The sequence below is a fragment of the Lepidochelys kempii genome, chromosome 3 (genome assembly GCF_965140285.1).
Source record: "Lepidochelys kempii isolate rLepKem1 chromosome 3, rLepKem1.hap1, whole genome shotgun sequence".
NCBI lineage: Eukaryota > Metazoa > Chordata > Testudines > Cheloniidae > Lepidochelys > Lepidochelys kempii.
In genome coordinates this window covers 131,826,882-131,845,284 of record NC_136382.1, presented here as the reverse complement: position 1 = coordinate 131,845,284, position 18,403 = coordinate 131,826,882, and the positions used below count along the sequence as shown (strand labels likewise).

The 18,403-nt window shown below is 42.3% G+C and overlaps 1 protein-coding gene across 3 annotated transcripts in view; it reads right to left on the bottom strand.

Moving 5' to 3' along the window:
* Nucleotides 1-14,781, bottom strand: part of ABCB10 (ATP binding cassette subfamily B member 10) — a 36,109-nt gene extending 21,328 nt beyond the window's left edge. For 2 of the 3 annotated variants that reach the window (XM_073338048.1, XM_073338050.2), the window contains exons 1-4: nt 14,252-14,775; nt 6,567-6,767; nt 5,986-6,188; nt 3,040-3,174 (exon numbers count right to left, since the gene is read on the bottom strand). In XM_073338048.1, the coding sequence (XP_073194149.1) occupies nt 3,040-3,174; nt 5,986-6,188; nt 6,567-6,767; nt 14,252-14,561 (849 nt within the window). In that variant the 5' untranslated portion in view covers nt 14,562-14,775. Of the gene's footprint in view, nt 1-3,039; nt 3,175-5,985; nt 6,189-6,566; nt 6,768-14,251 lie in introns of all 3 variants that reach the window. The other variant, XM_073338049.1, reaches the window with a different exon arrangement.
* Between the last annotated feature and the right edge of the window lie 3,622 nt (nt 14,782-18,403).

Here is an 18,403-nt window from a genome sequence, read left to right as displayed (position 1 = left end):
AACGGGTAAGTTCATGGAAGATAGGTCCATTAATGGCTATTAACCAAGATGGTCAGGAATGCAACCCCATGCTTGGGGTAACCCTAAACCTCTGACTACCGGAAGCAAAAAACATGGATGGATCACTCCATAATCATCCTGTTCTGTACACTCCCCCCTGCAACTGTGATATGGGCCACTGTTGGAGACAGGAAACTGGGCAAGATGGACCATGGACTGACCCAGTATGGAGGTTCTTATGACTTGAAGAAAAAACAAAACAAATACTCGAATATAAACAATACTAAATAGAAAAGGCTGAATTCATTGCTTGCATAACTCCATTCATTTCAATGGAGTTGCTTTAGGTATGAATTTAGCCCGACTAGTTTTAATTCCAATTAAGTGGGTAAATTTCACTTCCAAATGAACAAAAATGTTAGTTCTAGAAGTATCCAAATGCAATCAGACTGCTTATTAATGGGCACCAATATGATCTTATGCCAGAACAATGCTCTGGCATGAGAGGCAAGACAGGATTTGGGAGAAGCATATCTAAAAGAACAAAAGCACTGGAAAACTGTACAATTTTACCTCCTCTTGAACCTCTGCAAAGCACAGGAGGCAAAGTACTCATTTGTAGGAAATTTCTAACCTGTTTTCAAAGAGAAAGTAACAGATTTTTTAGACAAAGGAAACGTAGTGGATTTAATTTACCTAGATTTCAGTAAGGTGTTTGATACGGTGCCACATGGGGAATTATTAGTTAAACTGGAAAAGATGGGGATCAATATGAAAATTGAAAGGTGGATAAGGAATTGGTTAAAAGGGAGACTACAGCGGGTCATACTGTAAGGTGAACTGTCAGGCTGGAGGGAGGTTACCAATGGAGTTCCTCAGGGATCAGTTTTGGGACAAATCTTATATAATCTTTTTACTACTGACTTCGGCACGAAAAGTGGGAGTGTGCTAATAAAGTTTGCGGATGATACAAAGCTGGGAGGTATTGCCAATTTACAGAAGGACAGGGATATCCTACAGGAGGATCTGGATGACCTTGTAAACTGGAGTAATAGTAACAGGATGAAATTTAATAGTGAGAAGTGTAAGGACATGCATTTAGGGATCAATAACAAAAATTTTAGTTATAAGCTGGGGACACATCAATTAGAAGTAACGGAGGAAGAGAAGGACCTTGGAGTATTGGTTGATCACTGGATGACTATGAGCCGCCAATGTGATATGGCCGTGAAAAAAGCTACTGCGGTCTTGGGATGCATCAGGCGAGGTATTTCCAGAAGAGATAAGGAGGTGTTAGTACCGTTATACAAGGCACTGGTGAGACCTCACCTGGAATACTGTGTGCAGTTCTGGTCTCCCATGTTTAGGAAGGAGGAATTCAAACGGGAACAGGTACAGAGAAGGGCTACTAGGATGATCCGAGGAATGGAAAACCTGTCTTATGAAAGGAGACTCAAGGAGCTTGGCTTGTTTAGCCTAACCAAAAGAAGGTTGAGGGGAGATATGATTGCTCTCTTTGTAAAAATATATATATATATATATATCAGAGGGATAAATTCCAGAGAGGAAGATGAATTATTTAAGCTCAGTACCAATGTGGACACAAGAACAAATGGATATAAACTGGCGATGGGGAAGTTTAAACTTGAAATTAGACGAAGGTTTCTAACCATCAGAGGAGTGACGTTCTGGAATAGCCTTCCAAGGGAAGCAGTGGGGGCAAAAGACCTATCTGGCTTCAAGATTAAACTTAATAAATTTATGGAGGAGATGGCATGATGGGATAACATGATTTTGGCAATTAATTGATCTTTAAATATTCATGGTAAATAGGCCCAATGGCCTGTGATGGGATGTTAGATGGGGTGGGATCTGAGTTACTACAGAGAATTCTTTCCTGGGTACCTGGCTGGTGAATCTTGTCTATATGCTCAGGGTTCAGCTGATCGCCATATTTGCGGTCAGGAGGGAATATTCCTCCAGGGCAGATTGGAAAAGGCCCTGGGGGCTTTTCGCCTTCCTCTGTAGCATGGGGCACGGGTCACTTGCTGGAGGATTCTCTGCACCTTGAAGTCTTTAAACCGTGATTTGAGGACTTCAATAGCTCAGGCATAGGTGAGGTTTATCGCAGGAGTAGGTGAGGTTCTGTGGCCTGTGTTGTGCAGGAGGTCAGACTAGATGATCATAATGGTCCCTTCTGACCTTGATATCTATGAATCTATGAGATCAGCTTCTTTTAGATGGGGGAGATGAACAAAAGGCTAATCTTTCTTCTGCACAGATCAATTTGCCAAGGAGTCTATAACCATGACATTCCAGGTCTTACACAGATGAAGGCTGTGAATATTTCAGCTAGATCTTGTCCCCAGCATTGCTATTAAAGGAGATCACTACCATCTTCTCAGTAGTTTTATTTTGCAACATATAAATATGCCCCAGCACACGTAATAAAACCCCTTTCACAAAATGTCCATTTAATAATGGGGTCCCCCCAACTTGTGTCTTAATCCCTCACTGATTGTCTACGGGAAAAGATGAACCTTGCAGCATGCCCTTAAGGTTAACAAATCTGGGCTCAGGTGGATCCAAGGGGGAGCGTGGGGTCAATTCCAACATCAAGGACCACTCTCAAAGAATGACTTGCTGGCTGCTACTCTTATACTAAGAAACTCAGCTGGAGCAGCTCTAGTAATTTCAAATGCAATACTATGGCCCAGAGAGAGAGGTAGTCCTTCACACAACTCGATCCCAAACAATATAAGATTTCATAGGTCAACATTTCTCCCCCTCATACTGAGAAAGCACCCAATTCCCTTAACCTTTCCTCAGCAGAATTCCTAAATCTTGTATGATCTTAGATATACCATGCTACATTGTAGATAAAGCTTTTTTTTAAAAAAATGAATGTTAGTACTGAGATACAGGCCTGGATCAGGGCAATGCAAGATATTCTTATCCTCAGTACCTCGGCAACTCTACAATATTTATTTAGCTTAAATGTTATCTAACATGATCTCCCAAGTTTCTTAACAAGATTACCTGTGTTGCTTCTGCAAGGGAATCCTGGGTCATTCTAGTAAGTTTTCGCAGATATCTTCCATAAATCACAGCTATGATAGCCAGAGGGGGCACAACACTCAGAACAAATGCAGCAAGTTTTGGAGAGACAAAAAACTAGAAGAAATAAGTGTCTAGGGGTTAATATTTTGGCACACAAATAAAGAAGTCTTGCTAAAATACACTAGTACGTAGACTTAATGCAGTGTGGTTGCTTTCAACAGACTTTTGAAATTTAAAATTAGTGTAGTCACAATTTCTTTCCTTTGTCTTCTATTTCTTACAGACAAAATGCTCATTCCTCTATTGCATTTGGGAAATGTTAGCTACCGCTGAGAACAAGGGACTGCAAGTCAAGAGGTCTGAATTCAATTTCTGACTCTGCCACTTCTTTGCTGTATGGACTTGGACAAGTCACTTAACCTGTCCGTAGAATGACAATGTTATTTAGCTCCCTTTCCAGTGTGTTAAAAGGCCTAACTTTTTAATATTTGTAAAAGGTTTCATATCTTTTAACAGAAGGTGTTATAGAAATGCAAAGTATCACCATCAACAATGAAACATTGAAGAGAAAGTTTGGCTTAAGGGCATGTAGAGAACAGATATATTGTATGGTATTTTAGTGGGGTTGAGGAATGGAAGAAATCACCAATATTCTTTACCATCTGGCCAACTAGCAGAACCAGCAAAGGTAATTCCTATTTACATTTCTTGTGTGTCAGAAGAATGGATTTAGTTAACTGTCCTATAAGGTCATCATCAACAATTCAAAAGTAGCCGAATACTGTAAAAAGGCTTTTTTAAAGAAGTGTTAATTTTATTATTGCATATTATTTCATTTGGTTGTTTTCCTTCTGGTGTTCTGGACAGAAATTTTCCAGATAAATTTAAAAAATGAGCCTACAGATGTATTACTAATATGATAGACTGTAAGCACTTTTATAATAGCCTTTCCACCCCAGGTAATTTTTTTTCCCCCTGTTAACCTAATAGGACTATACCATGCCAGCAATTTTTAAGCAGAACTCCTCATTGAAATCAATGAGAAATTATTCTTAGACAATCTATATTGTGGGATAAGGGCAGGCCCAAAACATTTACTTTAACACAGGACTGAAAGCCATAGATTTTATCAGAGATAAAATTTTAAGACTTAAATAATGCTTTAAAACTTTAGAGTAGAAACTCTTGCCAACTTTTGCTGGCACTGCCACACTAGAAAGCCTTTCTTTTTATTAAGTGACTTTTTCCTGTCTGTTTCCTGAACAGACACTAGAAAACCACCATGCTTGTCATTTAAAAGGATTGCCACCAAGTTGCCAGTTCTCTGAGATAAGGTAGCATAACAAAATTCAGTCTAGATAAACAACAGGGGGAGAAGAGAGAACTGGCAGTTTTTTTATGTACTAAAAATTAGGAAACTGACCCACCACCTGAAAGTGTTTTACTTGCTGTGCATCAGTAACACTGAAACCCTTGATTGATATTCTGCCTACACAAGACTTTGCCTCAGTCTATTATCCATTGCTCATCGAGGCTTTGGCCCAATACACATGACTTCACCCAGTTTTAGATCAGGCCCCTAGTGCCCTCTCCTGCTCCTATTAAAGTCAATGACAAAACTTCCATTTACAATTTCAATGGGCGCAGGCGCACACCACTTGACAGCCATATTCTGGGTGATATATGAATGGGGAAACCTAAGAAATGTGGCACACAGTTCACTTTCGATCCTTCAGAAAAGAAAAGGATGGAACACACGAGAGTTTCTTCCCCATCTCTCTTATCATGGCTCGTCATACAGAAGTGATTATCCACTTTGTAGCACACTCGTAACTGGCTGCAGGCACCATTTATTACAATGTAGTATATGGAATCATAGAACTGGAAGGGACCTCGAGATGTCATCTAGTCCAGTCCCCTGCACTCGTGACAGGACTAATTATCTAGACCATTCCTGACAGGTGTTTGTCTAAACTGCTCTTAAAAATCTCCAATGATGAAGATTCCACAACCTCCCTCGGCAATTTATTTCAGTGCTTAACCACCCTGACAGGAAGTTTTTCCTAATGTCCAACCTAAACCACCCTTGCTGCAATTTAAGCCCATTGCTTCTTGTCCTAGCCTCAGAGGTTAAGACGACCAATTTTTCTTCCTCCCCCTTGTAACAACCTTTTACATACTTGAAAACCGTTATGTCCTCCCTCAGACTTCTCTTCTCCAGACTAAACAAACCCAATTTTTTCAATCTTCCCTCATAGGTCATGTTTTCTAGACCTTTAATCGTTTTTGTTGCTCTTCTCTGGACTTTCTCCAATTTGTCCACATCCTTCCTGAAATGCGGCGCCCAGAACTGGACACAATACTCCAGTTGAGGCCTAATCAGAGCGGAGTAGAGCAAAAGAATTACGTCTCATGTCTTGCTTACAGCACTCATGCTAATATACCCCAGAATGATGTTTGCTTTTTTTGCAACAGCGTTACACTGTTGACTCACTCATATTTAGCTTGTGGTCCACTATGACCCCCAGATCTCTTTCCGCATTACTCCTTCCTAGGAAGTCATTTCCCATTTTGTATGCATGCAACTGATTGTTCCTTCTTAAGTGGAGTACTTTGCATTTGTCCTTATTGAATTTCATCCTATTTACTTCAGACCATTTCTCCAGTTTGTCCAGATCATTTTGAATTTTAATCTTGTCCCACAAAGCACTTGCAACCCCTCCCAGCTTGGTATCGTCCACGAACTTTATAAGCGTAAAGGGGATTGTAGATTTTAAGAAAACAGGGGAATAAATCTGCCTTTACAAAGCATAACAGCTTTTATAGCAGACTACAGAACCTTCACACATGCAGTTACTGGGTAGCAAGTTATATAGCCTTGAACCTGCTGTGAGCAGGGAGGGAGGCAGAATACGACAGACATACCATCATTCCAACCCCAACTGATGCTTGAGCTCCTGCTCTTAGTCCATCAGAAAGGTTTTCAGTCACAGAACGGCCCAACAGTGCTGTGTCTGAAGACAAGCGGTTAATCAGTTCTCCTGTGCTGGTTTTGTCAAAAAAACCAACTTCTTGCTTCAAAATAGACGAGAACATAGTTGCTCTCAGTCGTTTCACAATTCTTTGTCCTATAAGGAGCAAAAAGAAGGACTATTTCCAGCAAAGCAGTACATACCAAAACTTTACATACAGAAATATCCCCCCACACGCATATACCAGTTACTGACTTCATACAAGGTTCTGCAACACAGAAATCATGCAACAATGTTATAAAATACTGGAATCTATACAAAATGAGTTTTAAGATCTCTCTTAACATCAAATAAAAATGAATTAACAACTCTCTTAGGATGCATATGTTTTATCCCTTCCATGTGATAAAGTACACTGACAGTTATGTCAGAGAAGATCTCAGCTAGCTTCAGGGACTTGTTTCAGAGCATTATACAATACTTTGTTTCTATGGCAAAAAGGGAGATAGTCTCCTGACCCCATTTTGTTTTTACCTGCAGTCTGCATGAGGTAGACACGAACAGCATTAGCAGCAGCACCACACACAAAAATTCCACTCAGCAAGGCACAGAGGCTGGTCAGGCTGTCGGTGACATCTCCAGTGGGATTTGTATAAATTACATCGATAACTTTCCCCAAGAAGAAAGGGGCAGACATGGTGATGACACTGGAAACTGTCAGAAAGCCAACAGCAGCTGGAAACAAAAAGTCACTCAGTTTGTGTAAACTTTAATAGAACGTATAAACTGTCCTTTACTTTCTATTAATACTTGAGTTCTCCAGAACTGTATTATCAGGGCTCTATTTTTGCTCTTAATCTGGAATGGAATGCTGTAAAATCAGTTGTACACTGCTTATTAAATGAACCAGCCTCAACAAAATTGTATACAGGAAGGTGTGGCAGAGCCCATTTCAAAAAAGTCTCTCACAAACAGATGCTTTGGAAGGCGGGAAAAAAACATCTTGTCTTATACAGAAAACTTCTGATGTATTTTCAACAGGCAGCAAACATAAGGCTCCCTCTTGCAGACAAAGCTTTTGAGTTGTGGCTGTTTAGTCAAACAGAATCCATAACCCAGAACGTAGTAGAACAAAAAGTTATACGCATTCTTGTTCCAACACTCAGTGAGCGGAGAAATGATCTTGTCAGAGCAGCATCTGCAGCCACCCTATTACTACATCAGCTGCCTTTTATAATACTCTGGTGATTGTGTGCTGCCTTCTTTCTCATGAGCACCTGAGAGAATTCGTCTGGGTTCAAACTTTCCCCTCCAATTGGATGGCATCTTATTTTGCAAGGGAAACCATGGTGCGGTACAGGGAAGCATAAAAACCCACAACGGTTCCTTTTTTGGATCTTGAAAGGTCTGCCCAACACGGAAGAACAACTGGAATGTTTATGAGAAGGAGAATGTTTCTCACTTTGAGGTGAAGTCTTCTGCCTCAGGCCCTCTCTACACTAGGGCAGTTCTGGACAAATTTCTCACTAATGCCAACCCTATTTTAGCAAGCCCAATGGCTGCTGACACCTTTTTCGGCATAATGCAGCTTAGACTTAATCAAATTAAACTAACCAAGTAAATATTACCAGTGTACTATACTACTGATTACTGAACTATTCTATTTATTTAAATACTAGATACAATGTGTTAAACAATACATCTAAACACTGTCTTGAAGGTGAAAGGCCAAGTAATCCATGTTATTACTAACCCCCTTTTGCCTTCATAAATATGTTGAGAAGCTAGCAAAGAGCCATCTTCAGACATTTGTCCAACATCAATAGCCTCGATCCTACAGAGTCAGATTTGAGGCCAGAATCTGAAACAGAATTACTGGCATTGATGACTGCTCTCTTTCTTTCCATGGAAAAAGGGAAAAAAGATTTATACTCCTGCTCTTGGACTTCCCCCACAGCAGTCAGTACAGTCAATCACAGATACTGTTATTCTGTCTCAGAGAAGTGGCAGGGGTCCAAAAAACACACTATGAAATGGACTGAGTTCTTCCTCATAGGACATATCCAGAGGATAGCAATTCTGCCATTGGTTCCTTTACCCGTGGCGTACTACAGAGTTCTACACAATAGCATCTGCTAGAAGTAGTGAAACTTTATGGGCTCAGATGCCAACAATATGCAGATGACTCCATTCTGTTGTTCAGTTTATACCACCAGACATTCACCTGCCCCAAAGTCTGGCAGAGAGATCAGAACATAGCATGATACAAACAAAATATATGAAGGGTTACGAGTAAATTAGGCATGTATGGTAAGTCATTTAATAGTAAGAGGTGTTAATAATAGGTATATAATTTATTTCAAACACATGGTTTTTTAAAAATTTCAATTATGTTCCCTTAATTAAGGTGTAGGCTAGTCTATCTCAACCATAAAAATGCAGTGAGTTTCCAAATACCAACGTTGGAACTGAAGTAAGAAACCTTCAAGTGTACAGTATCATGTGAAGTACTACTTTACCCCTATTTTATTTTAACCATTAAATGTTTCAAATGGGTATAATGCAAATATGAACTTGAATAAAACACACAATTCACATAAATCTAATTGTTATCCACTATCTTCCCAACTTACTCAAACCTATTGGTGTGACAAAAGCATCTGCCTAGAGAAAGCTGAGTATATTAATTTTTAAACAAGCAGCCAATTGCAAGCAAGATTAATGACTTAGGGAATGCACTTTTCCATTACCACAATTTTCTTTTTAAAGGATCACTGCCACCTTAAATCACACTGCTGACTGAATTACTTTTTAAAATTTTATATGTTTGTTAGTAATACCAACAAAACACCGTAGCAAAAAACATTACACTAAAAAAGAGTTGTTTTTAAGCTAATTTGGCTTATTTGATAGCACTTTCCATATAGGTGCACTGTTTCACTTCTGTAATTATATAAACAGCGGGAACTGATTGGCTGGATTGTACACACAGCAATAGGGGAGAAAGGTATTTTAAAAGAGAACATGATTTTCAAATAACAAATCATGCCACCAGTGAATTTAGGTTAAGGTGCAGTCACACTGACAAACATTTTCAAATTAATTTCAGGGAGATCTGAAGTGAGGCGGGTCCTGACCACAGGAGGTACAATGCAGAAGGGGAAGGGAAGTGACCGTATCCAGAAATCACAAACTACTGAACAACTGTATATTAGATTAATTTCTGAACAAGATCAATGATACAGAGTGTAACTCTGAAAAATTAACATGAATAAAGTTGTAATAATACTGTTCCTTAACTTTAAGGTGTTTTTTTCCCAAAGAATTATGTTTTTATAGGGTTTGAAATTTCCTATGCAAAGGTATAAAAACAACCACCAATTCTATGCAGCTTTTTAGAAGAATGAAAAAGTGTCATTTGCCACAACTGACAAGTAAATAAGATAATTATTAGCATGAACCAGGAGGTGATGATAGCAGTATTTTTATGGTCACTTATGAATAGGGTCCTACTAAATTCACAGTCCATTTTGGTCAATTTCAAAGTCATAGGATTTTAAAAATAATAAATCTCATTATTTCAGCTATTTAAATCTGAAATTTCACGGTGTTGTAATTGTAGGGGTCCTGACCCATAAAGGAGTTGGGGGGGGAGGGGATTCGCAAGGTTATTGTGGGGGTGAGGGGGTTGTGATACTGCTACCCTTACTTCTGCACTGCTGCTGGCGGCGGCACTGCCTTCAGAGCTGGACAACTGGAGAGCGGTGGCTACTGGCCAGGAGCCCAGCTCTGAAGGCAGAGACACCACCAGCAGCTGCGCAGAAGTAAGGGTGGCATTGTATGGTATTGCCACCCTTACTTCTGTACTGCTGCCTGCAGAGTTGGGCTCTCAGTCAGCAGCCACCACTCTCCGGCCACCCAGCTCTGAAGGCAGCAGTGCAGAAGTAAGGGTGACATGGTATGGTATTGCCACCTTTACTTCTGCACTGCTGATAGCAGGGTGCTGTCTTCAGAGCTGGGCGCCGGGCTAACAGCCACCGCTCTCCGGCTGCCCAGCTCTGAAGGCAGCGCAGAAGTAAGGGTGGCAATACCACAATCCCCCTAAAATAACCTTGTGACCTCCCTGCAACTCACTTTTGGGTCAGGACCCGCAATTTGAGAAATGCTGGTTTCCCCCATGAAATCTGTATAGTATAGGGTAAAAGCATACAAAAGACCAGATTTCACGCACGGGGGGGGGGGGGGGGAACGGGGACGGACCAGATTTCACGGTCTGTGACACATTTTTCATGACCGTGAATTTGGTAGGGCTCTACTTATGAAGAAGTGATTATGGTGAATGAGCACACAATTCCAAAACATTACTCACTTGCAGAAGAGCCTGGTGGGGAAATACTTGTCTTTTACTCTGAGCAAATAAGCACTGAGTATTTGTTGGAAAGAGATACACTCTACCAATGGACAGTAAGCACAAGGTACCTCTAGTTTTGCATGCAGGTCAGGAATGGAACTACAAGTAATTAGAGTGTAAGGTTGGACAAAGCAGAGCAGACAAATGAGATGGGAAAAGGCCAGGAGGAAAAGCAGAAGAAACTAAAGTAAAAGACAAATGCTAGCGGTCTAGAATGCAATGTAAGATCAAGCATAATATCAGTTTAATAATGAATACATCCTCTCTCTCCAGGAGCTGGACTTGATCTCTTATCTTTTCTATTTTTAACTCTTGTGATCTTGATCTCATATTTTCTATTTTTAACTTCTGTGATCAAGGTGCCATCCTAGACAGCCGGAGGCACCATTGGCTGGTCTCATACAATCAGTTTAACACAGGAGTCCTGAAGCTATCTTCTTTATAGTAGTCACCCTCCTTAATATCTGGAGACATTACAGAATTAAGAACCCTGTAACTTCATTGTACAAAACAACCAGGGTGGATTTGATTTTAAACCATGATTTAAATCACTAGTCAGGACGGCTCAATTTAATCATGGATTTCTACATAAAAGTGCATTCTTGTTGGTTGTTATAACCTTAATACGTATTATTCACAACTCCGAGATAGATGTAGGTTTCATTTTTAGAAGGTAAATACTATACATTTAAGTGATTTATTTTGAAAACTTTTCAAATTATTTTACAGTTATATCAGAAAATGAATGATTGTTTGGTTATTTCATTTACCAAAGATAATTGAAGCAGATATTTACGAAGTCATTGGGAAGTGAACTATCTCCAATTCAACAGGTTAATCATTAATATTTGGAGGATTTTCTTTCCATGCTGTAGTAGGAGGAGAACATCACCAGACAGACATTTAAATTGTTTTATTTAACTAAAACACCATTATATAGTCTGGATTTTTCTACAGTGACGACCAACCTCTCACTGGATGAGGAACTAAATGTTCGCATTGGAAAGGCCGCCACCACCTTTAGCAGACTAACTAAAAGAGCGTGGAACAACTCAAAACTTACCATTAAGACCAAAATGCTAGTATATCAAGCTTGTGTCCTCAGTATTCTCATGTATGGGGAAACATGGACAACTTATACTCATCAGGAGAAAAGGTGGAACAGTTTCCACCTATGCTGTTTACGCCGCATATTCAACACCAAATGGCAAGATAAAGTCACCAATGCAGAGGTTCTTTAAAGGGCAAATTTACCAAGTGTTTCAGCCCTGCTCAAGCAAAGACGACTACACTGGCTGGGCCACCCTGAGTAGGTTGGAAGATGGATGCATACCTAAGGACATATTATATGGGGAGCTATCAGAGGGAACAAGATCAATAGGACGTCCCAAGCTTCGCTTTCAAGACACTTGCAAGCGAGATATGAAGGAATTTGGAATGGATCCTAATCGATGGGAAACCTTTGCAAGTGATTGTAACAAGTGGCGCCATAGTCTCCATCAGGGCATCAAAGTCCATGACAGAAGCTAGCTCCTACAGCTTGAAAAGTAAAGAGCCTGTAGGAAGCAAGCAGCTCCCAACTAAGACACATACATTTGCAATAACTGCCAAAGATCATGCAAATCTTGGACTGGACTATTCAGGCACAGGAGACATTGCTAACCATCTACATCACAGGCTGCAATTCCCACTGTCTCTCACAGACAAAAGGATGCCAACTACTTATAACTTGGCAGTAAAAGAAATTTGCTTCAGGCCAAAATCTGGCATTAAAGGTGTCAGTTGGGAAGATGTAAAAAACCACACCAAACCAAAACAACCTAAATGTTAAGCAAATCCACTTCCCTCAAGGCCTCCAAACAGCAAAACTTTAAAAAGCGATGTTCTAGTTTTGCATTTGCCATTCTAGTGATTTTAAATGAGTATTTTAATTAACTGAAATGTCAGCTTTCAATTTTAATTTAGATTAGTCATTTTGGTATTTCAAAAAAGAACATAGGCTATAGAAATGGATTATCAAATCCAATCCCCCTGCTATCACAGGCTACGCGGACATATAATCCTGCTCATAAATTTGTCATGCCCCATCTCAACAGTAATTAGGTTGTTAGCTCCCAGTACTTCTATTACAAGGCTGTTCCAGAACCTCGCTCTTCTACTAGTCAGAAACCTTCTAATTTCCAGCATAAGTTTATTCATTGCCTGTTTATACCCAATTTATTTTTGTTCCTTTGCCAACTTTGTCCTTTACCTTAAACAGTTACTCAAACAGTTCCTCTCCTTTCCTGGTGTTTTACCCCAATGTACTTACAGAGGAAAGTTATATCCTCTCAGTCTCTGTTTTGCTAAACAAGACATGCTCTTTTAGTGTGCTCTCATAACAAAAAAGGAGCATATACACTAACTACTTTTCAGCAACATTTTTACAGCGCAGAATTAGTTCAGATGCAAGCATTGGTAGATTAATTTTCTTATGCCGATTAATAAATAAAATACTATAATTACACATTAAATTATTATAAATTGTTATCGTATACATGCTTGTGGTTTGTAGATTAATAGTGAGTCCTCAAGTAAAGACAGCTATGATAGCAACTGGGGCATTAGACAGCCTGGGGCATGATGCTGAGTCTGATGGGTTTTGGGGTAGCCAAGACTCTGAGTCACCTTGTTATTCCCTACCTGCAGTGAGAGGGAGTCTTCCTCGTCTGGGTGCCAGCTCATTACACAGCTAGCCTTTCAGTCACACAAGCACTCTCTTTTGGGCTTTGTCAACCCTAACTTCGCCTTGCAGGTTAATAGGTGAACTCCAATCCCAGAGTCCCTTTGCATTGTTCCCCTGTGATATCCAGCCGGACATTGCCTTCTCACAGAAATCACAGATCCTCTGCACCCAAAAGTGCAGTGTACCCCAGCTTACTAGTTTTACCTTAAACCACTGCTCCTTTAAACCATACAACATTTTGTAAGCACTTATAATAAATCAGAAGACAGTTTATTTAAGAATGAGGATTTAACTAGAAACAAGAGTGATGGAAACAAATGATTACAATATAAAACAAAATCATAAAACGTGAACCTGGACCTACACTTATCAAGAGTTATCTTTCTTATCTCATAAAGTATGTTCTCCCCGCCCCCCCGCCAAAATTCAGTCTGTTTGTAGTTGGCTGGTTTCCGAAACACCAGGATCCAAACATTCATGAAAGCAGCCCTATTTCACAAGGGGTTTCCTCAGTAAATGGACAGCCTTTTGTTTCTACTTGCAAACAGGGTGAACCCCAGCTCTGTTGTAATGTTTCTTTTTTACCTTTAAGGCGTTTTGATTGCTTGCCATTGCCTCTGATGGTGTCCCATTCAAAGTCTTCAGTTCAGCCTTGCATTGCATCACCAGCCAGGTTAGGCAGGGTGACAAATCCCCCTTACCCAAAAGGGCCATCACCGAGACATATTATCCCCTAGTGACTAATTTCTACTCTAAGTCTATGAAACAGACTTTTAAGGTAAATACATCATTCCTTCAATATTACCCATGCTCACATCTCACAAAGATTCTCACTCTTGACAAGTTACCAGCCTTGCGTAGATCCCTTCCACATTCCTCTTTGTGGGTAAGTGCCCTGTAAGACACCTGTGGGGTGCAGTGAGTTTGTCAGGTCTGCGGTGACAGCGGTTTGTGAAGATCGGGGGGCCCTTTGCCAAGGGGTGCTGGTGTCACAGTGAGCTTGGGCTGGGTGACAGTAAGGGCAGGGCGCTGAGGCCGGTGGGGCAGGTAACACTCACTGGGCTGGGGGGCAGGGGCAGGTACCTGTCAGTCTCCAGCGCTCGGGCCGCGCCAGGGCCAGCAGCCTCTTCAACTCGGAGTCTCCCCCGCTTCCCCGGGGGCCGCTCCTCCTCTCGGGTTCCCCAGCTGCCGCCGCCCCGGCCACCCGGGAGGACGCGAAGCGGGGGCCGCTGCCGCGGAGGAGGCGCAAGGGGCCGGGCTCGGCTGGGGCCCCGCACCTGCCGGCCGAGAGCAGCAGGAGCCGAGCGCCGCTCGAGGGGAGCCGGGCGGCCCGAGCCCAGGGCGGCGGCAGCCTCCGCAGCAGCAGGGGCAGGCGGGGAGCGTAGCCCGCCATGGGGCAGGGGAGGCCACGCCGCCGCCGCCGCTGCTGCTGTTTCCCGGCCCTGCCGCGCGGCGCAGGAGAAGGAGGCGCCTACAGCCGCTGCCCCCCACTACCCATGGAGCCGGAGCGCAGGGCCCGGGGCCCAGCCCCGCCTGCCGCCCGCTGATAAGGGCCGGGCTGCGGCTTCCGGCTCATCGCCGCAGCGCCAGGCCAGGAGCGAACCCAGCCCCCAGCCAGCGCCCCCTGCTGCCCCTGGCCGGCTCACCCCGGCGGCCTCCGCTCCCCCCGCGCAGGGGAGGCGGGAACGTGTCGTATGGTACAAATACACCCCCGGCGGAAACCCCTCCCGGCCCTGGGCTTGGGTTTCTGCTCCCCTTCCCCCGTCCTGGCCCGTGTTCTCCTCAGCCCCGCCTCACTTTCACGGGCTCCTTCCAGTCAGCTTCCTTCCTGGGCGGGAAAGGAGAGGGAGGGTCACAGATCAGCAGCATGCACCGCGGGGCACGACTCATTTTGGCGTGGCACAGGTGGAGATACAGGTGACCGCCACTTACTTCTTTTCTCCGCTCGCGGAGGAGCCAGCAGAGCCCCCGGGCACGTTCGGGCCCCCCAGGGGGAAGCCCAGCGGCGGTGGAACCCACCCTCATGTTTTGATTATCTGCCCAGTCTACTTGAGCCGCGTCTCATTGTGGCAGTTCACATGGGCAGAGTTCCTAATCTCATCCTTGATGAGGAGAGGTCCGTGGCCTGAAGAGCTGACAACTTAAGGGCCACCATCTGCCTGGCACCTCACTCAGACTACATACATACTCAATAATAATAATAAACAGCCCTTAACACTTACATGGCACTTGCCATCCTCAGATCACATTCCAAAAGTAGCTATGGATTATTATCCTCATTTTCAAGATGGAAAACTGAGGCACAGTGAGAAGAATCATCTTTCCCAGGGTTGCATGGCAAATGAGCAGCAGAGCAGGCAATCAAACATAGATATTTTAGTTCCTCCATCCAGCAGCCCTGCCTACTCCTACCATTAAAGGCTCCAGGATCAGACTAAAAGGCCATCAACTGGCATGAGTGTTTAAGTCCAATAAATTCCCTAAAATCAGTGATGAGATTTGCTTTAAAACATATGGCAGCGTGTAACAGCAGTTCTCAAACAGTGGCCTGAGAACCACCTCTGATCCACTGCATCCTCTGGTGGCCCACAAAATGTTTTGAGAACCAAACTTTTCTGGCATATTGGGAGGTCTGTGTGGAGATCACTATTCTACACTGGTCCAAAGAATGAAACAGACAACCACAAATGCTTACTACTATCTACATTCCTGATCTTGTATTCCTTACACACTCAAAACTCTAAATGACTTCTGAGAGTTTAAGTACATAGTTCTGAGTGCTTGTCAGGCCAGGTTCAGGTTCCCCCAGCTGAAATCTTTAGGTTACAAAAACAACCTGGAAAACATTACATCCAAACAAAATCCTGGGATTGTAATTATTTTCACAGCACCCAAAAGTGTTCGAGACACTTTATAGAACAAGTAGAAAACAAATTCTCTGCCCCAAGGAGCTTAAAATCTAATTTTAGAATGGCACATAGTGAGGGTAACAAATACCAGGGGGGTAATTACATAGGACAGTTCCTAAATTTAGATATGCACATCTTTATGGTTCTCTTAGTAAACTATCCAGGGATTGTCTCCCAGCTGTGTTTGTGTAGCTTCAAGCACAATGGGTCCTCAATCACAAATGATGCCATTGGGTGCTGCCATAGTATAAATTTTTACTACTACCACAGGTTGTTCTTATGTAGAGTGAGTGTGTGAGAGAGGAAGAAAGATTCAGCCCACTTCTTGTAGGCAACTCCTTGTTTATTTTATTGATGAGATCTAAAACCAAATACACAGATACTTTTAGTACTAAGTTCTTTTTTGTTTGTTTGTTTGAAACACACAAGCTAGGTCTGGGGTCTAAACTACCTGACAGTTTTCTTTTCATGCCAGGGCAGAACATGGGAGAACCTACCTGAGAGAGGAAGACTCAGTTGTGCACATGTGCAGTAGAGACATATGAGATTAATTTCACATTACTCTCTGGTTAAGTGTCACTGGGATATTTCTCATGCTCCCCCTGGCCAGGGTTGCCACAGAGACACAACCAATTGATCAGATGAGGAGCAAACTATCCCCGGTCAGGAGCTGAACAGAAGTTGGTGCTTCTGACCCAGTTGTGTTGAAATGAACAGAACCAAGAGTCTGGTTTGTACCTCTCCTTGAATAATGCCTCGTAACCAGCCCCTTTCCCCTGTTTCTGGCAGCTGTTTTCCAAGTGTGCTTCCAAAATCATTAGCTAGCAGCAGGGAGAAGGTAAAGAAAAATCTTTAACTGGAATAATGTAAACGGCAAGGCATTATCCAGACCTGCCTAATTCTTACTGCTTCCTGAGGGGTCGAAGCAGATTCTCTCACTGGGAATTAATTCGGCAACAATATTTTACAGTCTCTCCTTTTATGGGGATGGAGATAGATAAATTGTGCTCTGTGTGTTAGTCTCTCCTGCAGAAGAAGGAGGATATTTGTGTGTGCATGTTTCCATGAGGCATTTGTATTCTCACTAGAGTCGGGTCAAAATTTTGTGCTTGAAAAGTTCCTCTCCCTCCCACATGGCTTTTTAAAAATATATTTTTTAATTTAAAAATTGCTAATATTATCAACATTGTCCAGGAATACTGACTTTTGTTTTACTGCAATTTTTACCAAAATAATTTTTGAAGTTTTTCATTTATCAAAAACCCAATTTTCAGTAAGAAAATACAGTTCTTGGGAAAATGTTAAATTATTTTTAAAAATTGGAAAAAATACAATACACATTTTTGTAAAAAAATATGGAGAAATTTGAAAACACTAGAAAAGTGGACACTGTCAAATCCTGCAAAATGTAAGCAGCTTCAAAAATTTCAAATATTTCTATGAATTTTTTTTTATTATCTCCAATTCTTACTCATCAGTTTTTTAAGTCACCCACATTTAGGATGTGATTAAAACTTTGTACTCTGCTCAGTAATAAGCTAGAGAAAGAATGGTAGCTGGTAAGTGCAGAAAAAATCAAGTGGATATGTTTACTTTTTAGGAAGAGGAATGGGGATTATTTTGGGGGAAATAAGGAGCTGTAGGGGCAAGGTTGCGGAAGATTGGTGAGGAGCTAAGTGGTGGACTGAGTATGTGACTGGATGTAAGTGGAGGATGCAGGCAGTTTCAATTAACTTTGTCCGACAGACCCTGCCAAAAGATATTGTAGCATAGGTCAGCATATTTTTGCCTGTAAACAAGTTAATGTAATAAGCATAAATCATACATATAAGAAGAATGTAACCAGCTGTTGACCCCATGTAACCCCGAGATAAGCGCAGAGAATATAGCACCGCAGAGGACTCCCCCACAGCGGAGTCCTGCCTGGTCAGCTGTCCCGAACGGTCAGAGTCCCCTGCAGCCCCTCCGCGTGTCCTAGGGGCTCCCCGCACAGACTGGAGCGTAAGTTCTTCCTTCCTTCCTTCCTTCAATAAAGCATAGTTTACTATTCTTAGGCCTGAGTGTCCTCCTTTCACTGGTATCTCCCCCCTGGCCCTTGCGGGTACAGAAGCTTTAAGGAAATGGAATTATGGTGTAAGCAGAGACAGGGTGGGCTCCACCCTGACATCTGGTGGTGAGGTGTGGCAAGTTGTGGAAAAGAACTTCAGGGGCTGATCTCATTTGCATAGGCACACCCACCCCGCCTAGAATGAGGCCATAACTGCCCAAATGGTCACTTTGGCTGTTGTGGGATCCCCAGTGTCTCTGTTATTAGGGAGGGAAGAAT